Source organism: Notothenia rossii, assembly GCF_949606895.1.
Source record: "Notothenia rossii genome assembly, chromosome: 12".
Classification (NCBI taxonomy): Eukaryota; Metazoa; Chordata; class Actinopteri; order Perciformes; family Nototheniidae; genus Notothenia; species Notothenia rossii.
In genome coordinates, this window is record NC_136911.1 from 22030309 (window position 1) to 22055407 (window position 25099).

The 25099-nt window shown below is 42.2% G+C and overlaps 1 protein-coding gene across 1 annotated transcript in view; it reads right to left on the reverse strand.

The window, feature by feature from the left end:
- Positions 1-23201, reverse strand: part of dipk2ab (divergent protein kinase domain 2Ab) — a 35127-nt gene extending 11926 nt beyond the window's left edge. The window contains exons 1-2 of the mRNA XM_079661100.1: positions 22792-23201; positions 12024-12864 (exon numbers count right to left, since the gene is read on the reverse strand). Of these exons, the coding sequence (XP_079517226.1) occupies positions 12024-12677 (654 nt within the window). The 5' untranslated portion in view covers positions 12678-12864; positions 22792-23201. The remainder of the gene's footprint in view (positions 1-12023; positions 12865-22791) is intronic.
- Between the last annotated feature and the right edge of the window lie 1898 nt (positions 23202-25099).

Genomic DNA, 25099 nt, shown 5'->3' on the forward strand with positions numbered 1-25099 from the left:
GGGACAACAGGATAGTCATTACGGACGACCTCACGGTGACTTCTAGGTTCAAGTCTGGCTAATCTAATCTTAAAGGTTGTGTCAGTGCACTAGAGTAGCCTTGACTGGTAGGGAGGGGGGCTGTTTTCCCACTCCCCTCACTGTAATAGAACAGACACACAGGCATCCTCTTGGGGGGAGACTGGAGAGGGCTGAAATGAAACAGGGCCACAGACAAATGGGCAGCCTCTGCAGTAGAGGATGAAACGAATGGAGCGAGCGGCACAGGAACACACACCTGCGTCCTGACATCTGCTGACAAAGGCATGCCCTTCTACTCGGCCACTCGGGGGAGGGCGTGTGCGTGTGTGTGTGAGAGAGAGAGTTCAAACAGGGGCTCTTTGTGTGTCTGTGTGAAACTGTATCCAAGTGCACGTGAATGAGAACATGCAACGTGACCAGGGCTGATAACAACCTCCATTCAGTGGTCGAGTAAACATGAGCGGCTCCCAAGATATTGCCTTGGCTGGTCTGCAAAGAACACACACACACACACACACACACACACACACACACACACACACACACACACACACACACACACACACACACACACACACACACACACACACACACACACACACACACACACACACACACACACACACACACACACACACACACACACACACACACACACACACACACACACACACACACACACACACACACACACACACACACACACACACACACACACACACACACACACACACACACACGATAAAGAACGAGTTGGCTTCATCCTTCAACCACAACTCCTCACAGCAGCAGGGAAATTAGTCGTTTCCCAGAGAGGTGTTTCATGTGTGCGGCTTGTTAAGCTTTGAGCAAGGTGTGGTGGAAAATTCTCAACATTTTCTGTCCTCTTGGAAAACCCACTGCATCACAGCAAGTTGGGACAGGCCTCGACAAGAGTGCAGGGATCAAACGGTAAAAGTTGAGGAAGCGTGGCGGACAGATGCTACGTTCGCTGAGACACAACAACAGCACAGCAAAGAAAAAGCCTTTCAACCCCGATGTTGCAAAATGAACATCACTGTTTATCAAAAGGGAGCTTAGCACTAAGAAGAAGTCACATCTGCTCCGCCAGGCTGCTTTCTGTGCGGCTCTCCTGCTGACCTTGCGTGTCTGGATGATGGAGGAGAGCCCCGTCTGGCATTCTGCTGGCCATTTCAGTTTCAAATTCAGTTGGTTAGTTCGCAGCGAGAGCTCAGGCCCCACAGGGCAGCCGGCTCTAACTCCTCGTTTTGGCACACATGGCGCTATCCCTTTCTTCCCGTATGCTAACCCCGCTTTCTGTCCCTTGCTTTGTTCCACCCCCAAAAACCTGCAATACAGGGCAGTGATGCTGTCCGTTCCAGACATGCAAGCCAGGAAATGCCTAGTCAGAGCAGCGAGCTGGGGAGAGAGAGTGTGAGTGTGAATGTGAGTGTGTGTGTGTGTGTGTGTGTGTGTGTGTGTGTGTGTGTGTGTGTGTGTGTGTGTGTGTGTGTGTGTGTGTGTGCAGAGGAGAAAGCAGAGAAGGGAGCGATGGAGTCTGTTTGCATCTCAATCTGGAATAGGCCCGGCCCATTGGTTTAGCAGACATGTGGTTCAACGAGTGCAAAGTCAGTCTGTAGAGCTGGCAGCAGTCTTGGGAAAATTGTTGAATGAAGAAGACGGAGAGTAGAAAGGACCGCTGGTGTGTGTGTGCGTGCGTGCGCGTGCGTGCGTGCGTGCGTGCGTGCGTGCGTGTGTGAACTAAGAAGCTCAGATGAGAAATCAACATCTGGAGGTCACTTAGAATACCAAGAAGACCACGCAGTGTTCCTCGATGTGTATTCAACAGAGCCACTGCTATATACAAATCTCCCCAAATCTATTTCAAGTATGGCAAATACGTTAAGAGAGTATGGAACAGATTAGTCTTGAGGAACGGTAGAAATGTCATTAGTAGTTTAATTAATTAATGTAATGTAGTGTGAGTGTTGAATAGGTTACGTTCTCTATAACGACTGGTTAGGAATATAATAATTGATTGGTTAAACTGCATCTAACTAACATTTGGGACATCCATAATCTCCACTAGTTTTTGACACATGTTCATTAAAAACACATAACAGACATTTTAATGCATTTCAAAATGTGAATTGACTTCAATTGATGTCATTTGTGGCAAAATTTGACAGACGTTCAGACTTGTGAATCGATGCACTTAGTACGTAGTTGTTAGTCAAAGTAGGATGATGGCTATGGAGAAGCTGGATATTGTGTTTACTGTATGTGAAATGTGAAAATGCCAAGCAGGAGATATTGGATTTCATTCTTGCTCAATGCTTAATGAAGTACTTCACTTCATGTACTTAATTATGGGACGGGATGACAGGTTGTAAGGGTGAGTCTGCAAGAAGGGTGAGGGGAGGACAGCAGAGGCACGGAGGACCCTTGAAGCCCTTTTATTAAACTTAATTCGACATCTACAACCGTGTGCAGATATGTGTCGAAAGCCGTGTCGTGTCAGCACACACACTAAGTATCAAAAACTAAACTTCAGCACCGGTGCTCGAACAATTCCCAGGGGTAAATACTGCCATGTGCAGCACGAAAGAGCGTGCACAGGATTCAGTGAGTTTGCATGCAGTGATAGAAATGGGTTAGCTACGTCTCAGAGGGAGAATGAGAGCACAGACATGCTGCTACACAGAGGTGGGAAGAAGTGGAGCACAAATACTTTGTTACTGTACTCAGGTACATTCTTCTGGTGTCAGTACTTTACTCCACTACTTATTTTTCTGACTACTGAGCCTCTTACATTTTGAACCCAAATACCTGTACTTTCTACTTCTCACATGTTGAACTCAAATACCTGTACTTTCTACTTCTTACATGTTGAACACAAATACCTGTACTTTCTACTTCTTACATGTTGAACTCAAATACCTGTACTTTCTACTTCTTACATGTTGAACTCAAATACCTGTACTTTCTACTTCTTACATGTTGAACTCAAATACCTGTACTTTCTACTTCTTACATGTTGAACACAAACACCTGTACTTTCTACTTCTTACATGTTGAACTCAAATACCTGTACTTTCTACTTCTTACATGTTGAACTCAAATACCTGTACTTTCTACTTCTTACATGTTGAACTCAAATACCTGTACTTTCTACTTCTTACATGTTGAACTCAAATACCTGTACTTTCTACTTCTTACATGTTGAACTCAAATACCTGTACTTTCTACTTCTTACATGTTGAACTCAAATACCTGTACTTTCTACTTCTTACATGTTGAACTCAAATACCTATACTTTCTACTTCTTACCTGTTGAACTCAAATACCTGTACTTTCTACTTCTTACATGTTGAACTCAAATACCTGTACTTTCTACTTCTTACATGTTGAACACAAATACCTGTACTTTCTACTTCTTACATGTTGAACTCAAATACCTGTACTTTCTACTTCTTACATGTTGAACTCAAATACCTGTACTTTCTACTTCTTACATGTTGAACTCAAATACCTATACTTTCTACTTCTTACATGTTGAACACAAATACCTGTACTTTCTACTTCTTACATGTTGAACTCAAATACCTGTACTTTCTACTTCTTACATGTTGAACTCAAATACCTATACTTTCTACTTCTTACCTGTTGAACTCAAATACCTGAACTTTCTACTTCTTACATGTTGAACTCAAATACCTGTACTTTTTACTTCTTACATGTTGAACACAAATACCTGTACTTTCTACTTCTTACATGTTGAACTCAAATACCTGTACTTTCTACTTCTTACATGTTGAACTCAAATACCTGTACTTTCTACTTCTTACCTGTTGAACTCAAATACCTGTACTTTCTACTTCTTACATGTTGAACTCAAATACCTGTACTTTCTACTTCTTACATGTTGAACTCAAATACCTATACTTTCTACTTCTTACCTGTTGAACTCAAATACCTGAACTTTCTACTTCTTACATGTTGAACTCAAATACCTGTACTTTCTACTTCTTACATGTTGAACACAAATACCTGTACTTTCTACTTCTTACATGTTGAACTCAAATACCTGAACTTTCTACTTCTTACATGTTGAACTCAAATACCTGTACTTTCTACTTCTTACATGTTGAACTCAAATACCTGTACTTTCTACTTCTTACATGTTGAACTCAAATACCTGTACTTTCTACTTCTTACATGTTGAACTCAAATACCTGTACTTTCTACTTCTTACATGTTGAACTCAAATACCTGTACTTTCTACTTCTCACATGTTGAACTCAAATACCTGTACTTTCTACTTCTTACATGTTGAACTCAAATACCTGTACTTTCTACTTCTTACATGTTGAACTCAAATACCTGTACTTTCTACTTCTTACATGTTGAACTCAAATACCTGTACTTTCTACTTCTTACATGTTGAACTCAAATACCTGTACTTTCTACTTCTTACATGTTGAACTCAAATACCTATACTTTCTACTTCTTACCTGTTGAACTCAAATACCTGAACTTTCTACTTCTTACATGTTGAACTCAAATACCTGTACTTTCTACTTCTTACATGTTGAACCCAAATACCTGTACTTTCTACTTCTTACATGTTGAACTCAAACACCTGTACTTTCTACTTCTTACATGTTGAACCCAAATACCTGTACTTTCTACTTCTTACATGTTGAACCCAAATACCTGTACTTTCTACTTCTTACATGTTGAACTCAAATACCTGTACCTTCTACTTCTCTCATTTTCCAAACAGGCTGGTTCCTTTAGTCTGAATGTGTGTTTGGTGGCGTGATCATTATTATTTAGAGTCATTGCGTGCCTATTGATTTGAACACGATCTGTGTATCCATCATTTCCTGGTCTTCTCTAAAGAAGAGGGACCAATGGAAACGTTGTCATGTTGCCGTTGGTCACCATGGAAACATTCATTAGCTAACAATGACATTATTGTTCTATTAATATAAAGGGAGGTCAGGTACTCTTTAAAACAGCTGCTAGTTATGGGTACTTTTTACTGAAGTACATTTCAAAGCCTCTTTACTTTGACTTGAGTAAAGAAGTTTAGTCAGTACTTCTACTTTCACCAGAGTATTTTTAAACACGAGTATCTGTACTTCTACTTGAGTAAAGGATGTGTGTCCTTTTACCATCTCTGCTACTACAAGCTAAGCTGCTAGCTGAAACCCTTTGCCGACCTGAACTGGAGCCACTTCATATAGCCCCCCCCCCACTGGAAGGGGAGGAATGCGTGGAGTCACAGTTGGCGGTGGTGTTGACTCAGTCTAGGTGGTATCGCCGCCCACATGGCAGAGGAGGAACCCGAGAGAAGCTTGGCCTCAGACCTAAAGGGCTGCGGGTTTGAGGCCTACATCAAGGGTGGTGTGTTTCAGAGCCTGTGCCAATTATGTTGGAGGAAGTCGAGGGGGGGGGGGGGGTGTAGTGATCCTGCTGCCACTGACCCTACACTCCAACCTCTCTGCAGAACACACACAACTTCCCCGACGAGCAGCAATTACAACTAAAAAAGTAAGCTAATAAGAGGCGTCCGTCTGTGACCAAAACAAGCGCAGTTAAATCCACTTTAAGATTCTTCAGCGTATCCCTGACCTCTCATATTTTCTCTTAAGGTGGCTGACGCTTTAATGCAGTGGACGATTTTATTACTGCAGACGAGCTGATGTGCTCAAAAGCATATTCTTGCTCTAACGACATTAAGCTCTCTGCTCTCACGGGGACTCGGTCGGCAGCACAGTAAAGAACGACTTGTTCCTGATCCGTATTGGCCCTCTTGAGAGAGTTGTGAATGGAGCTGGACTCGTTTCAGAGCTGAGTCTTCTTCAGGAGTTTGGGGGTTAGGCTGTAACAGTAGGAAGCTGGGGGGTGGGGGGAGAAAGCTAAAAAAAGGAGCTCGGTATTGAGAGGGGGGGGTTCAGCCACAGGCATTTACCTAACCAAACACAGCTGTCATTCGTGTGTGTGTGTGTGTTTGGAGAGCGGGAGAAAGGATTATGGTAACACAAGCAGTCTGGCTCATTCAAATGGGGGAAAACACCACAAGGCTCTGGTTTGCACAACACACACTCGCACAAACCCTCCTCCTCTCTCCCCCCTTTCCACCGGGGCCTCTGTCCAGCGAGGGAAGCCAAGAGAGGGGAGTCGGGCCCAGATAACTCCCTGTCTTATCCTAACAGGATTCAGTCTGTACACAAAGGCCTATAAGAATAATGAAAGGGGGTTTGGGAGCACTTGAGCAGGGTTAAGCGGCGTACACAACCTCCTCTCTTCTAAGCTGAGAGCGTCCCAATCCCCCAGACCCAAAAACAAAAGGTCCTAATCACAGAGCAGCAACTTAAACACTATTTACCGGTGGACCTCAGGCAGTGAGCGGCCGCAGAGACACAAGGCCGCACTTAAGCCGGGGTAGCATGCCGTGTCTGTGATTAAATGGAAAGAAATAAATAAAACTACAAACAAAAACAGGCTTTGATCCTCTTTGCAAGGAGGCATGACCCAGAAAGTCAGATCGTAAGGCTGCAGAGTTTGTTTCCTGCAGACGATTTAGAGACGTGTGCAACCGTTGTCAGAACATGCCCATGAGAGTTTTACGACAGACATTTGGTTCCATCTATCTTCGCTTGCAAAAGTCTCATTTTGCACAAAGATGTAACCTCTATAGACAAGTTGGGTTATGAAGTGTGTGCACAGTCCCACAAACCACTGCCTCTGACATAGAGATGTCCCGATCCGATCGCGTGATCGGGGATCGGAGCCGATCACGTGATTTTCAAAAGATCGGAAGAAAAAAATCGGGGATCGGGATTTTTTTTAACTTTTTTTTTTTTTTTTTTTTTTTAAATACTTTTTTTTTTAACTTTTTTTATTCAATGTTACAAAACAAAAATGACCATGTTCACGTCTTAAAGTCATCCTGAGGCCTTAGTTTTGGTTTCAAATTACACAACATCATGTATGTGTTGCTTCTTTGGGGCTTGTTTTCATAGACCTGCTTATTTCTCTCAAATCTGGCAACAGAGTGGGCGCAGTGTCTAATTGTAGCAGTAAGCTAACGAGTACTGATAAGCTTTATTTAGTTTTGATCCAATGCTGCACAACTGAACTGATCCAATGCTGCTGTGAAAGAAAGAAGCTATATCCATGTTGGATAGAATATCAAATTTAAATAAAAAGATAACCTTAAGGGACAACTTGAATGCTTTTTTCCCTCTTAATGCATTGCATAAAGATCGGATCGGGAAAATTCGGTATCGGCAAATTGTCAAAATCAAATGATCGGAATCGGATCGGGAGCAAAACAAGGTGAATCGGGACATCCCTACTCTGACACAGTCATGAAATGCATGCATCATACTCTGGAAATATTTGCTTTTGTGTTGCAGATGTGTAGAACATATAGTTTGGGTTCATCCACCCTCTTTCTTTTTCTTATTCAAACACTTCTTGACACCCTCCATCCCCAATTGCACTCGTAGCTAATGTAGCCTGGTTCTGTTTACGACTTGTTTAATTGCATTTTCCTATTAAATATGAATGAAGGTTCAGTAGGTCACGGTGGAGGAAAGTTACCACCTTAACTTTGTGCCAAGAAGAATTGATAACATTTACTTTGGCTCGGCTTCCCAAAGCAGATAAGCATCGTAATAGATTATGTAGAGCCTCATTAAATCAAACAGCAAAGGGATGCGTCCCCCCTACATTTTAGAAAAATTCAAACAAGCTGCTGGTGTGTTTGCTCAAAGCACTGTGAATATGTACACTCACATTATGCTGCTGTCAACGAGTCTTAGAAAGGAACAGGAGATAAGGTCATTCATCTCTGATTTAGTATCAGTGTCAGGACGTGTGTGTTCGGGGAGAGAACAGACGGTGTTACGTGAGAGGTGTGTGTCTTTGTGTCAGGTGAGGGTGGTGTTGTGAATAGATAATAATAATAATAGTTTAGATGCCAGCATAGTGAACCCAGAAATGTTGAATACCCCAAAGTCCCCAGCACATAGCAACTGCTGCAGGCTAACTTGCATATGTTGGGCAATTTGCACAATTTGCACAATAGGCATATGTTGTTTATTAGCATGAATTACCATTATAGCCGATGGCAAAAGTAGTTAAAAAAAAATAGCTTGGCCGACTTGGGCAATTATAGAGTGTTTTTTGGAGACATTTTCTATATTAAAAATGCAGTTTTAACCAGAAAAGGCTAATAGTTGTACTCTGTGGGCTGATTTTATACATGTTGGGTCGATTTGGAAGATTTAGGGAACATTGGATCATTTGGATCGGACAGATTGCCTTTTTCTGTACACATGTTCACTTTCTGGTTAAAACCGGAATTTTTTATCCTGAAAATGTCAGCGATATATTGAGCATCCTCAATAACCTCCAAAATTCTCAGAAGCGGCCAAGTCATTTTTTTTACTATTAACATCGGCTATTATTCCATTCATTTGAATTAAGGTTACTTAAAGGGGACCTATCATGCAAAATGCAATTTTGTACGTCTTTTCTACATGAACATGTGTCCCCGGTGTTCCAGGGAACTCACCAAGTGTCAGAAAACACAACCCTCTCTATTTTCCTCCATACCCAAATCTCTTAAAAAGGGGCTGCAACGGATCTGATACAGACTGATCCAGATTTGAACACTTCTATGACGTCACAGAAGTGGCGCTACGGCTATGGGGCCAACTCCACCAATCAGGAGGAGACAGCCACGGACATTGCCGTTGGAAAGCGCTGGAGACGCTGTAGTACATATGCCAGGCCTGTAGATGGTGCTGTTCTCACAGAATCAGCCCATGATGCAAAGACAGTGTTACATTGAGCTAAATGAGGAATGGCTCAAATGCATGATCTGTTTGGTATTTTGAAAAATAAAAAGTATAAATATGCCTTATATAGGTATGGTCCTACACTATGTTATTCAAATATAGCATGATAGGTCCACTTTAAGCCAACTGTGCAAAATGCCCAACATATGCACGACGTTAGCATCTGGCCGTTTCTACGTTTTACGGACCCATACTATACATTTCTAACATAAAATCGTGGGGTTCTCATCATATCTGGGTTCACTCTGCTGGCGACTAGACTGTGGGGTGAGACACGGTAATAAAAAGGGGGCAGACGGACATCTGGAGATCTGAGTCTGGAGGAGATGACTGAGTTAACCTCGCAGGCCTGTCATATCCTATTCTCAGCTTCACTGAGCAAGACAGGGCTAAGGACCAAAAATGTTTCGGCTCGGTCACATGCTCCTGGCAGGCTCGCCGAGCTTAATGACCTGGAAGGGAGGACTCGGCTAAATCAAACTAATTTAAAAGTTGGGGGGCCAGATGTACTCCATCACACCCCACCATCACCTGATGAATCAGCCGAGGGGGAGAAGCCAAGGATGGCAAATCAGGTTGGAGCCGGGGAAGATTAGGGGGATTTATTGCTCACTTTTCATGCAAACAAAGTTACCGTCGAATGAGAGGTGAAATTAAAACAGCATCATGTAATTCCTCTGGTTGGCAGAGAGACAACCGCTTGAGACAGGGAGATTTATCACAGTAACAGAAAGAGCTTTCCAGGCCAACTTATCATGTAAAAAAACTGAATGGGTTAAGGAGAAATAAGAGAGAGAACAGATGAAGCTGCATACGGAGCCTCTCATTGCACAAGGATTTTCTTGTTTGTCCGTCGTCATTCTGTCTTCCAAAAACAATATTCCCCAAAGCCAAATTGTATTCCACGTGACACAGTAGTGGGGGTGGTATTTGTGTGTGTGTGTGTGTACTGCAGAGCACACAGAAAACGCATTGTTGGACGGACCCACAACAACACAGCAGATTGTTTCCCACTGACAAAGGAGGTCTGCTTTCTCATAGTGAAAACAGGGCCGGTTTACTGCCCGTGGCTTCTGAAGGAGGCTGGGAACAGAAGCGATTCTAAGAGAGAGTGCAGCTCGCTGAGCAGACGGCACAGAATGTTATTGACATTTTTTCGACTGTATGAAGCCAGAAGGAAGAGACGGGAGGAAGAAACCCAAAGCCACAGCGCTGGCAGCCAAACACATTAAGTAAATGTTCTAAATATAGCAGCGAGTGATACTGGTCTCTTCAGAGGTGTTTAACTACGAGTCTGCGCTTGACAAAAAGTTGAAATAAGGATTCATTCAATTGGTTATACATTCTACCTTTTGGTTCAAGTATCACTCACTGCAAGGTGTTGTAGTACAGCACGTCTCCTGTTCAATCTCATTCATTCTTTATGGTCCACTGCTGCCCAAGCTTGTGGATAGGAGAGGGTCTCTCGGCAAATGTTCAGCTCATATTTCGAGTTCAGAGATGCCGATGAAGGCGCTCTGAATCTCTGAGATGTCTGTCTTTGAATGTTACCTCTCCATTCCCCCCTGACCTGCTGCAAACACACACCCTCCAGTTGTTTCTCATACCTGCCGCGGGTCACAAGTTCAGCGTGAGATCAACAATTCATGAGTCCCTGTAAACATGCAAAGGCTAAGAGAGCCGTGGACAATGTGTGCGCATCATTTGTTAGTGTGTGAGATAAAGATGAGGGTTAAAGGGGGGGAGGGTGATTCACCGAAGCCTCTGAACTCAAGCATAATGGTATTCAAAACACTGATGGAATTATCTGGCTGGAGTTCGTGGAGCGCACAGGATAATACAGAAGAGAATGACTCAGACAGAAGGAAGGCAGAATGAAAAAGGGAAGGGGGAGGACATGCGACCACACAAGGCTAATCAGATTGTATAGATCGTCGGGACTAAAAAGGCTGATCGCGCCTTTTGTCCTCTGAATGCCTGGAGGTGTCCGGCGCTACGTATAAGAGGGGAGGGGGGTTTGGAGGTCAGCATAAGTTATTGAATGTCGGCACAGGCCATGACCATTGTTGTTCTGACGCGGCCAATGTCAGACTGAAATTGAAATTGATTGGCTGCTTGTAAACCAGAGAGAGAAAGGGGACAAGGACACATATGGAATACAACGCTTTGACATGAAGTACGACCATTTAGTCAATGTCAGATAAGAGGTGTGTAATGTTTCTGAACCATATTATTATAAGAACAACTTTATCAAACATAAAATGCACAAAAAAGGTTAGAAAAGGATCAAGATTATTAGCACTAATCGCATCACATAGATTAGGGATGTCCCGATCACCTTTTTTTGCTCCCGATCCGATTCCGATCATTTGATTTTGACAATTTGCCGATACCGATTTTTCCCGATTTCCCGAAAAAAAAAAAGATAAAAACCCCTTTCCCATATTTTTTTCTCCCGATTCCGATCTTTTGAAAATCACGTGATCGGCTCCGATCCCCGATCACGCGATCGGATCGGGACATCTCTAACATAGATATCTCTTCATGTGTCGTCTACCACAAACCAAGAGAGTCCAGTGGATATCAAAATTAAAAACAACTTGGACCATTTGCAGATGCATCCTTGAATTATTCAAAAACTGCCCTACATATAGTGTTAAATATGCAGTGTTGCAGCGAGACCGAATCTCTCATCTTTCTTAAACCCTCCTCTATTCTAAGCAGAGGATGATTCGTGCTCCAGATAGCGGCGGACATGTAGTCCTGATGCAGCCGAGAGTTTATGGGAGGGTGTAACGGCTGCCCTCAGATCTACGGAAGAGGAAGACAAAGGAGGATTCCCAGCCTGTAATTTACTGGGGGCTTTGAGGGGGAGACACCCTGACTCACTTTGTACTGATGGATACGCTATGGTCTCTGTAGCAAATCCAGGAGCCTTATCAACAACACCTGCGACCACAGATTAGCCGACAGACACCTTTTTATCACGGTGCGATGTTTTCTTCAAAGACAGTTAAGTCAAACATCCATCAACAAGAAAGCATCAAATTCACTTCAGAGACATGTCCGTGTATATCTGAGACCTGTGAGATATTGATTAGATTCATTTAAAACAGACGTTACCTGCAGTACGAGCGGCTCCGGGTTGAATGCCAAGGTCATGAGCAGCTGCATTCTCTCCGTGTCTTTGAGGTTCTTTAGCAGGAAGCTGCCTGAGTCTTTGGTCTCAGCGTACCTGCGGACCACCCTGTCCAGCAGCCTCTGAGAGGGGCAGTGCACCAGGTCGGACCAGCCCTCCACCACCTCAGGAGTGAGCAGGCGCACATCTCCGTTGATCCGGGCGAACTCAGTCTTGTACATGGCCTGGATCAGATCACAACGCGGTCGCCCCGTCGCTCTCTTGCAGATTTTCTGGTCTATCTCGGCGAGTTCTTGATTTGACCCGAGCCGTTTGAGCACCACTCGTCGAGTTCCCTCCCTGGGCTCTCCGTACTGAGCGAAATAAACATTCTTCACATTGAAAACGTCCAGGAATCGCAGGCGACCCCAGGTTTCGAAGGACACCTGGCCGTTCATGAACTTGCGGCACCAGCTCGTGCCAAAGCAGGCGGGACACTTGTTGAGGTTGATGAAGCGTCTGTCGGTGAGCTCGTTCTTCTGGAAGGAGGCGAACAGGCTGTGGGTGTTCATCAACAGGATGACGAACAACCCCACGACCAGTAAGAGCTTCAGACAGCGGTACAGGCGGCCAACTTTGAGGGGCAGGAAGCGCAGCATGATGGGGGAGGTTTTCAGACGTCAGGGAGATAACTTCAAAGCCTCTCCGTCATGATGTAGCACGTTAGCTTCTAGATCGGCAGACAGGGGCGAGGTTGCCACAGCTGCCCCGTGCCAATCTCTTGCAGAGGCAAGTGAGTCATGTTCTCCCTTCCTGGTACGTGTGTGCAGCCTCCAGCCAGCCGGCCTGAAACCAAGAAGAGAAAAGGAGAAGGAAACTCATTACATCAGGAAAATCAAAAAACCCACATTTCATAACACGGAAAAACATGGATTACAAGAGAAAAGGTTATTTGTTATTTTTTGAAGTCCTAACATCCAATACCTCCTATAAAACCAAAAAGCCCACTCTGGCACGTAGAAATGTTCTCACAAATTTGAATTGCTTGGGTCATTTGAGAGTTTTTTGAGCAGAAATGAGATGGCCCACAGCCAACGCATTAAACCAGCCTGTGCCGGTTTGAGACCTTTCTCTTTGGGAAATCACTTCTTGTATACTCTTGTGAAAATAACAGAGATAAATAAAAGTATGGGGAAAGGGGAAAACAAAGTGTCAAGTGATCAAATTAAGAGCAAGTGAACAACATACTCTCCTAGTATAAACAAGACGTGCTCTGTGAGGATGATTCCTCAGCGGACCTTCCTCCGCTGCCACAGAAGTGAAGTATCCATCACTTTCTCTTCCAAGGCACAGCGAAATAACACGCCGTCTGCATACCTCAACGGTTACACTGAGCTGAGAAATCTTCATTTATTCCCCCATCTCGCTTCAAATGGAGGAATCACGCTTTGCATTGTGAAGAGAAGTCAGGCTGTGCGTAGTTTAACCTTTGATCAAAGATGCCCTGCTTCCTTTTATTCTGGCTTTGAAGTCCTTTCTTTGAAAACGGCTGGTGTCACTAAAATAAAGTCTTGGTTGAGGGGGTGAGGGGGAATCTGAATACCTCTATTAGACGTATTGAATCAGCCGAGATGAGAAGTTTGAAAGAAAGAAACAATCCGGCTCTCGGTATAAGAACAATGCTCTATGTGAGACCCCCCAATCAGCTTTTTAGCAATGAGTCTTGTAAGTCTCTTTAAGACAAGACAATGACTCGGGCCATGCAAATTAGCAATCCTCAATTTGAGCTCATTAGGACATGCCTATTAGGACAGCTGACTTGAGAGGGCATGGCTAACAAGCAGCCACACTGGTGTGATTAGCGCGCGTGTCGATGGGTGCCTCGCATTTTGCTTTCACATCGAGAGTGGTTGAGATCTAGGAAGCAACGGGAGCCCTAGGCGGGAAGAGAGCAGCGTCTCTAAGAGATGTGCGTCTGCAGAGCGTCAGATAAGAAGTACAGTGGCTCACACCTCTGTCAGAAAACACCTCGAGCAGATCAGGCAAACGTAGCAAAAATAGAGCGTATCCACATTTGGGAACTAAATGTATTTTTAAGGAATAGGAAAATATGATTAATGCTTTTTCCTCGCCTCAAATCTGAAACTCCAGCAATGTGACTCAGAGCATACGTCTATATTTCTGATGCTGTTGTGTTTTGGTATTTTATAGAATATTCTAACTTATCCTGAACATTTGATATGGTGGATTCATGCTGGGACATGTCTTTCCTACTGTAGATATTTGCTGTTTATTATGCTTATACTTTATTCAACCTTTTAAATATGTTAATGCCTGAACACAACGCTGCTGTAACCAAAGGAGTTTACAACTTGGGATCAATAAAGTATCTACCTATCCATCTATCTCTCTATCCATCCATCCATCCATCCATCTCTCTACCTATCCATCCATCTATCTATCCATCTATTCATCTATCCATCTATCCATCTACCTATCCATCTATCTATCTACCTACCTATCCATCCATCCATCTCTACCTATCTATCCATCCATCCATCCATCTCTCTACCTATCTATCCATCCATCCATCCCTCTACCTATCTATCCATCTACCCATCCATCTATCTATCCATCTCTCTACCTATCTATCCATCTACCTCTCTCCCTATCTATCCATCTATCTCTCCATCCATCCATCCATCCATCTATCTACCTACCTACCTATCCATCCATCCATCCATCTCTCTACCTACCTACCCATCCATCTATCTATCTATCTATCTATCTATCCATCCATCCATCTCTCTACCTATCTATTCATCTACCAATCTGTCTCTCTACCTATCCATCCATCTATCTCTCCACCTACCTATCCATCTATCTACCTACCTCTCCACCTATCCATCCATCTCTCTCTACCTACCTACCTATCCATCTCTGTACCTATCCATCCATCTCTCTACCTACCTATCCATCTATCCATCCCTCTACCTACCTATCTCTCTACCTATCCATCCATCTCTCTACCTACCTATCCATCTATCCATCCCTCTACCTACCTATCTCTCTACCTATCCATCCATCTCTCTACCTACCTACCCATCTATCCATCTATCTCTCTACCTACCTATCCATCCATCCATCCATCCATCTCTCTACCTACCTAATTATCTATCCATCCATCTCTCTACCCATCTATCCATCTACCTATCCATCCATCTATCCATCCATCCATCCATCCATCTACCCATCTATCCATCCATCTCTCTCAACGGTGAGCATATGCTCTTCTTCTCTGCACTATAAATAAGATGGGGATAATGTTACTTTATATCCTTTTAAATAGAAGCAATCTTAAATCATTCTCCGTGTTAAACCAAATAGCTACTGTAAATCTTTATGGTAATGTGTTACAATTTCCCCAAGATATGGGTCGGCATTTATTTCATTATTAAAGTCCATGTAATGTCCAAAATAAATGTTATTCTGTGTTAATAAATCGCTTCATCACTTTCCACTGTTTCATTTGACATATCAACATCAATGATTCTTTCCATAAATACCCCCCAAATAACATGAAATGTGTGCCACTTTCCCGTGTTATTCCGCTCCGGTAGCAAAAAGCTTGCCAGCCATTAACCCAGCTGTGTGACGTCACACGTGGCAAACACCAGCCCCGTCTGGATTGTTTGTTTTGTATCCTTCCGCTATTTTCGCTCAACATATGTGTAACCGGACCTCGCTAAACTTTTTTTATCTAACAATTCATGATGGGGAAGCGATGTGTAGTTGTGAGCTGTGAATGTTTCCTGATTGCTATAAACATTGATCATGGGTGCTGGAAGATTGTGCACAAAACTCGGGTCAGAATTAAGTTACTACAGGTGTTATGCCAGCTTGAGCTAAATGTCACCAGAGTAAAGTGAACTTGCCTAGTGACTGAAATATATAAAAGTTGAAGTGAAATAAGTAAGGCCAAAAATGAATTACGTCTGAATATCTTTATTATTTTTACCACTTTTAATTATTTGTGGGCTCGCACATATACCAAAATAGACTAATGTACACTGCAATAAAGATAAAATGTTACAAGTGAAAAATTAACAAAAGAACCCTTTTTTATTTATCAAACAGTAAATTAATACAATCTTACAAATTTGCGATTTGGAAAATGTTGTTTTATTTACATGTTTCTTTGGAAAAATAATATTGTAAATGATGTACTTTGTAAATTATTTACATCATGCGAAACCATTTTAACCAGTTCAGCTGCATGACTTATGTCAAATTACAGATTTGGCCATTGAAATCCCTGATAGCGGCCTCCCGGTTCAGGGTAAGTCTTCCGTATCTCGGTTACAGCACGCAGGCAGCGGGATTCTGATTTTTGGGCCGAGTACACCCCAGCACCAACGTACAAACTGTCGATAAGCTGTATATCGATACTTCCTAATGAAAAAAAAGTATACAGATTATAAATATATTTGGAGAAAAATAAAATGTTATGTAGTACTATTATGTAGCAATGGTTACAAATTGGCTTATAACATGATATTTGTATTTTACTTGTACAAAATAAATATGAGGTTTTACATGACTGCTTGACAGAATCATAGACCTCTTATATATTTCCTCACATGTGTAGTTGTTTCTTTTCCCAAGCATACATTGAACTTGCATACACAGAAAAAATAAAAGCCAAGCTGTTTTTGACTGCTTGAAAGAGTTTAATGGTATCTTTAAAAGTGTACCATATCTGTAGCGACTAAAAGTATTATATGAAAGCAAAGCTGCAATAGGCAGTTGGGTCAATCAATATTTACTTACTGGTGTAGTGGGCCATCAACTGCTCTGTGTTGTTGTTTGTATTGAAGATACGCTATTTTCAGTGTCCAAACACTGAGACAGCCTTCTCTAAAGCCTGGGTGGCTAATAATGCACCTTGGTTTCTCGTCGGTGTCTTCTATCTGGCAGAGTCCTGCACGGGTCTGATTTTCAAGACCCGCTCCCGCCCCGCACCCGTGACGTGCAGTACCGAACCCGCCCCGCTACCCGCACATATTGCCAATTAGTTCTGCAACCCGACCCGACCCGCCGGCACATGATCCGCAACCCGACCCGAACCCGCATATATAGGCCTATAAGCAGTGACAACGTGCAATTATTAACACACGCAGTTGCATATTTGGCTCAAAAAGCCTGGGATGTTGTTTATTTTCTCCATCTAGGATGACACCAAAAGCCTCCCAGACGTTGGATTTCGCTCTTGAGGAAGAGTTATTGAAAATGCTGTATTCTCCCCTATAGAGAGCTTCACCTCAGCCATTCAGAATGTGGTGCGCTCAGCAGCAGATAGATGCACTGCAGAGGTTATGATTATGCTCGGTAACGCGGAGGAGAGGTCTGAGGATTTAAACATTAAACTAAATTATTATTGTTTAAATATATTTATTATGCAACACCCGCAACCGGACCCGCATCATCTTTGTTTTACCCAGAAGCGAACCCGGAAAAAAGCGTTTGAAAAAATACCACCCGCAAATCACCTTTTTTGCGGGTCACCCGTCGGGTACCCGCGGATACCCGACCCGATGCAGGACTCTGCTATCTGGTCAGTAGGTTGCAAACTGTCTATTTGTTCCATCACCTGCCAGATCTCTCTGCAGCATACACATTCATCTGCAGTGGGCATGCTTTCACAGCATTGACATGTACACCTGAATATTGTACATAACATTAAAAAACAAAACAATATCTGCCGGACGTGTGAGGAACAGATGACAAATTAAGATCGACATTTAGTGCAGGTCAAATTAAATAAAATAGAATTTACCATTCAGTATTGCCGACTCGAGTCTCGCCGGCTGCGGAATCCGCTTCTCTTTCACAAGTTTCTGCCTCGTTGTTCGATTGCTGGGCAGGAGGCTCGTACTTATAAGGCAAGATGCCTTGAAGTGAAAGGCTAGCTGGTTGACTCTCTACTTCTGTAACTGTATCCAGATAACCCACCGAATCTGAGCTTGAATGATCGCTGTCGCTGTCGCTGTCTGAAGTTATCGCGTTGCTTGCCATTCGGACTGATTTGATCAAATGGCAATGTTTGCCACGTGTGACGTCACCGCTCGTTCGGGAGTGATCGGGGGCGTACTCGGCAAACTTCGGAACCAACATCGGTTTTTAACGTATATGTCATTTAATTATGACGAAACTTTAAACATTTTTATTTATTTTTATTCTGGTGATATCTAAACTACATGTTAAAAAACACCTGTGTTAGATGCATTACATGGCCTTTAATGTTATCATCGTAATGAACAGCGCACTGATATTGGTAATTTTACGCTTTCTGAATTAATCTTTTTAGAAGACGGTTATTAAATACTACTTTATATTTCACATAGTAACCCACGTAGAACGAGATATTACAGAAGCAAAACACGTAAGGAAACGATGAAGCTTTATGCATTTTGTGTGAATCTGCATTTCGTTGGACAACTTTGGGCTGACTTAAACAAAACGCCTCCAGTTTGATAAATGAATAACAAATATCCTCAGAATGAGCTTAAAGAAAACAGCAATCAGCAAAAAAAGGGCCGGAATTCCTTTCCCGTAAAGAGATAGTATCTATAAGGGCCGGCTCAATTCAAAATTCAAGTCACGTGACACAAAGTGACGTCACACAACCCCCACCCCCGGTCTCAGCCCTGGTCTGGTGGAAACATTTATTTATATATTTAATAGAGCCTGGGAACAGCTCGTTTAGATTCTGCGATACATCCATATTGAATTGAGAAAGTAAGGCGCTTTGGGAGATGGAAAAAGAAGTCTGTATGTGGAGAACTCTCCAAAAATAACAATAGGAGCTCAAAGTACGTGTGCCTTCTTCGAAAGGGATTGAGTATTGCTTGGGGGGAAACTGAATATCCTATTGTTATAAAAGATCTAAATTCAAGTAGCATTTAGCATCCAGTCGCAGCACAGACGTGGCTGCAAGACTTTGGGAGCAGATCTGAGCTTTCAGGGATCAGGAAAGGGCTCGAAGGGGACTAAACATATCCTGATCCAGGATGTGGGGACGATCACATCTCCACCCGTAAGGAAAAGCAACAGAGAGCCCGGGCAAACTGGAAAAGGCCTGTAATGTGGCACGAGCTGGCGGCTAACATGGCTCTCCTCCACCTCTTCAGAGAAACCGTTAGGCCTCAATTACCTTGTGTGCGTTACCTGGATTATGTCGATGGCCGTACTAATTGCCAAAGCGAAAAGGATAAGCTACATGCTGCATTTAGTTTCTGTTAATGAGAGGCAACCAAGGTGTTCAATTGCCTGAAATGTTGACAGTGAGATGCACCGATCGGCCCCTGATGGCTTATCCTTGATCCGGTTATTTTGTTAAGCATGAAGCAGGAGGGTATAGGAATTAAAATGCTACTAGTGCTTTTTAAAGCAAGCTGCTGAGACGGCGTGAAAGTGTGGAAAAGCTGCACGGTCATTTAAGACAGGAACATGTTGCTCTTGGTAATTACCCGTTTGAAAGAGTCAAACACCTGCAAAATCATTTATTTAACTTCCTCAATGTTTATTTCTGTATGCCAGCCATTGTCTGAGTTGTTTAGAGAGACAGGCAGGGAGGAAGGCCGACTGTACAGAGCTCAAGGTTGCCTACTCAGGTTTTTGACAAGGTGAAAGTTCACTTAGACATTTAAAATCAAACCCAGATGTTTTGCGGTATAACACAGATGCAAGAGCAGTGAAATGTAAAGCAGTGTTTTCTCTTGTGCCCACTGAAAACATATGCTTTAAATCAGCCTCCCTCTTCCAGCCCTCCCCCACTCTGCGATGATGAGGAAGAGGAGGAAGAAGGATGCACGACACGAAGAGGAAAACCCTGCTTAGAGTAAAACAACCTCTCAACAGCCGCTGCCAAAACTGGGGTAAGAAAGTTTTTGAGCGCACTCGGTCTACAAAGTAGTGCGGCGAGTGCGAGTGCTTGGAAGGAGAGGAGAAGAAACGAGGGCGAATCAAAGGATGCCTGACTCCTCATGCATGGGAGATGAGTCTCGCATTCAAAATGTTCCAAGTTTGGCAGATGTTAAGAGCCGCAAAATGGCTCGTTACTGGGACAGAAAGGGCTCAGGATGAAGCCCCCGTGTTGGCTTAAAACAGAATGAGAAAAAGGTCAGGACAGAGGGAAGATGACGGTGGATTATTCTAATATGTCAATGTTTTATTAAAACTCAGATGGAACCGTTTCCAGATAAGAAAGAGAAGGACATTCCCCCCCCCTTGAATGATCTTTTCGTGTGGTTCCTGATAATGGTGTACTCTGGGCTAACCCATTTCCTTCACTGCACCTGAGGCTAAACTTCATCACTGTATAATGAAGTCAAGCCTCAGATGAACATGGTTGATTAATTCCACTGGAAATGCAAAGCAGGGCGACGTTTTTGTGAAAGAGGGCGAGAACACACTGAAAGGGTTTGGGAAATGTAAAGCTAATGGACGGCAAGGTGAGAGGACTTATTGCTCTTGGAAATGGAAGGCGATCAGCAGAATACAGAGCAGCAGCTGAATGGACGGACATATGAACGCCTAAGGAGACCGCCAGTATTAAAACCAACTCAGAAAATGCCTCCCCCCCTTTACTTTTCATTGCATCTAACTGAGGAGAGGGCCCACTGTTGCCAGGGTTATCGACAGAGGCAGTCAATAATGTTTGATCAAAAACACATTCAGCCACAGCCGGAATGCCTCGATGCAGAAAACACGTAGACGGCGAAGGATGGATACAAATGACGGCTAATGGAAAACTGAGTACCAATTAACGGCACCCGCAGTTCAACATTAGTCTGATAATCTGTGGGGCAAAACCAAACGCTGGAGGTTTTGAGGAGAATATCAATACCTTGCGGCAAAACTGATGCAGCTGTTTGGAAACATTTGAACTCGGGAGTCTTCAACATGGTGGTTTATTTTAAAACAGCTGCACATGTCTTTTATTACAAGAAGTTTGAAAAGCTGTCAAACTCATGTTAATACGATTGCAAAACAAATGTGTCATCTAAGTGAAAGCGGATGAAACATAAGCTGTCAAAACAAATGCGGAGTATGTTTGAAGTGGGGGGAAATCAAATTGATTATCCGACAGATGTTATTTAATTTAAGGTCACTCCTCATGTTGCTCCATTAATCCGAGTTTGATTGAGTGAGGTCAGAGACTCAAATGCACCCATCCTGTGGGAGCTGTTTAGGCTAAAATTACACAACATTTCCCCGCTGAGCGCTGAGACACATCCGAATCAACCACCGGCAGATAAATCTTAAAGTGCCTCGCACTATTTTTATAGTTCCTTTGACTAACCTCGGAGAAAAGGCTCCACAATTAGCCTCCTGTTATGGAAAGATGATCCCAAGCAGCCTGTTCTATTCATTAACTGAACACAGACATTCCTGAGGACTCGTTGTAGACTTTGTAACAGAAAGGCTTTGTGGTAATCTGCTTCTCTTCAAAGAAATCAAGGACAGAAGTTGCAAAGAGCGTATAATCATAGAAATCTCAGGGTCAAGTGATTCTTTTAAATTCGTTCTCACGCCTCTGTGTCCGATGGATAAGCAGTTCAACCTGCTGTTTTCTCACTTCAACAACAACAACAATGCAAATCAATCGACCAACACCTGTTGAAGTCGAGTACTCACAAACGACACTGCTATATTCATGGTAGGAGAAACATGTTTTGTTGATTAAATAGTTGTAATGGCCAATTTAAAACTAGGCCTGCTGCCTCAGGCTAATAAATCCTTCTTTAACCGCAATGATGTTGCAAGAGTATAATGTGTTCTGCACTCAAACGACAAAAGAAATACATGCTTAGAGGTTTGTTTGGATGTCATTGCCTATTCATTATTAAATAACGGTTTATGTTGGATGCCTGGAAATAGATTACATAGAGAAAAAGACTGCTAATGTAGGGTAATGTGTCATTTGATGCCAAATTGCTTTGTTGCAGCGAATCTAATAGTAGAAATATTAAAATCTCTGTCTCCAATCGGTGGATTTAGGCATCTGATAAGAGTTTATTAATAGATAAACCCAGAAATACTAGTTTAGAATCTTATACATTGCATCATGTCCGAGGTAGCAACAGTGACACTCGAAGTGTAAAGCATGTGCTCACAATACTGAACAACTAAGAAATATGTTAGGAGACGGTGGTGCGAAGAAATAACATCTATTGTAAGAATTAAGCTACTTTCCCATTTTACTACATTTTGTGGGCAAATGTTCCGCTTTTTACTGCAATATTTTTAATTGACATTTAGTTACTATGCAGATTCAGGTTATTAATACAAAATAACATTATATTATAATATTAAAAGGTTTAGGTACCCAGTAGTGTATGTATGCATTCAAATAAACTAGACATTTGCCAAGTGATAAACGAAAATGCAAAACTTTTATCAAATAATTTCAACATATCTGGTGCTTAATTCATGCATACATAATGAGTACTTTTGGTACTTAAAGTATTTTTCAATGCCAATTCATTTTAAGAATGCAGGATTTTTTAATTGTAACAGAGTATTTCTACACTGTAGTATTGCTACTTTAATTAAATAAAACATCCGAGTGCTTCTTCCACCTGTGTTAGGAGCGGTATAACCCTTTATTACAGGAAAAATGATCCTAAAATTCACACTAAGGCATGCATGAGTCCAGACTTAGTTCAGCGTGCACACGGACTGAGAGAAGCAGAAAACTGTGGAACAAACCTGTATGACTTTCTTTCCTCTCCGGGTGTGCAGTCCTGTAAAGCTTATCGCTCCCTGGAAATCATTCTCTGAAGTTGCAGCTTCTCGCAGACATTATGCAAAGAGAAAAACAGCTCGACGGAGATCTCTATCAGGAAAACTCACACGGGCTTTCCATGTCTAGCTCCTGGGCTGCTAACCAGCTAGCTGCAGGAATAAACAGTTGTGATGTCGGGGTTTAACTCTTCCTGTACCGGGTCTTTCTGCATGGAAAACACGGTGCTCTTCACACATGTTGCGGTGCATTACGGTCCATATCTGTCCGCAGATCACGCGTCCTTTGTGGTCATAGTATTGCCTCTTTCTGGCTCTTCTTCTGTCTGCAGCTCACTCCTCTCCAACACCACAATGGGTTCTGTTTCCACTCTTTTTTACAACACCAGCCTCTATGCAATTTACGACACCCGCTTACGGTTTACGGCGCTGGTTGCTAAGCGATTATTCTAATACTGTCATGTCTGGAATGGAACACCGCCCCCTAAGCGAGGTGCACCAAATGCTCTGTTTTTACTAAGTCTAATTTTGATGTAAACAGCAGATATTTGACTCTTAATCAGCAGATATTTGACTCTTTAAACAGGATATATTTTACTCTTAAACAGGATATATTTTACTCTTATTTTAAAGATACTTTTGTTATGTATATTACAATATATAGGTATAATAGTAGTGTTTATATGTTCAGTAGATTGGTATATAGAGGAGTATTCTAATTAATTCTGTATATGTTATCATGTTTAGATACTCCTCTGAATATATACATATATTTTTTACTGAGAATATATAGTATCAAATATATATTTAGATAATTGTGCAATTCTTGTAGATATATCTAGCTATGTGAAATACGTATATTAATGGAAATGTTGACATCATTTAAATACACTAAATTGCAAATGTAATCACAATACCTAAAGATATGTGAAAAGTGATTATGTACACAATGTAATAAACACCCTGCAGCATCAGAGGTGGCAACATTGCTCTTAATCCCTGATTGGGACGATATTATCCGGTCAAAAACACTCAAAAACAACCGTTCATACATATTACAGGGTGTTGTGAACCTCATGAAACAACAGCCCATTGCTTTCTTTATCAGATAACACAGTAGTAAGTTTGACTTCTCTATACACCATCAACTACACGTCTAATATAACATAAAACCTCCATAGCTGTGTATACAGTCAACATGAGGGCAAAAATGATTGACACATACCATACGTAGGCCTATATTTAAGCATGTTCAAGTGTTTTTATTTGTGAAGATTCTGGGTTGCATTTGAAGTAAATAAAATGCCAAAAATGGGTCACCAACAAACAAACCAACATGTAATTAAAACTGCTAATTAAGGCTCATTACTAATTCACTCATCGCTGAGGGACAGAGAGCCCGTTAGTTTGCTTTCACTGCCATCTGCTGGACAAGAAGAGGTTGACAGATACGCTGAGATGCGTTCAGATGCTTCAGGAAACACCGGATTTATTTTATAGCATAGTAAAGACACAACGACATGCAGCATGCTATTCGGAAATAGTGATCTATATGGCAAAACAAGCTTTACTAGGCTCATTGGATATTATTATGTATCATGGATTTAGGTTGTTATTGCATTTTATTCAGACTGTTGTGCAATAAACCAATTGTAGTGGGCAATGATCACGGTTTATACATTATTTATTTATATGTTGTACTTCCTTGGGCCAATAACAACAATCAATGTTTGACAAAGGACCTTACCATTTGGGTTAGGGTTGTTTTTATTAAATATAGGCCTCTACCAAGCGGTTGAAATGTAATTTAAAAAAAAGGTGAATTTATATTTGTTTCTCCAGTAGCCTATATGAACATGACTATGCTCCTGAATTAGAGCAGGGTATAAAACGCACCTGGTGGCCCTCTGTTGTTTCATTTGGCTCTGCTGTCACAGGTAGTCTGCATAACGTATTACTAAGGATACATTGAGTCATGTATGCTAGTATTATATGCTCACTTACTGCTTCCTTTTGTCCTGAAGTTCAGTAGTTCTTCCTGTGGTGAGTAGGGCAGAACCTCAATTGTTTGTATGCCACATGGTGAGCCATTTTGGATCCTTTTAGTTTAACCTTGAAGTTTTTCTAACAACCTATTGTTATCTTACATCAACATTTCCTGAGTTCCTTTTTCCTTTGAGTGCCTTTAAATAAAAATGACTTTACCTTTAAACATGTCTGTGCCCTTCTTTTAACGAACCTGTGTCCTGATTTCTTGCATTGTCTTTTTGTGTCT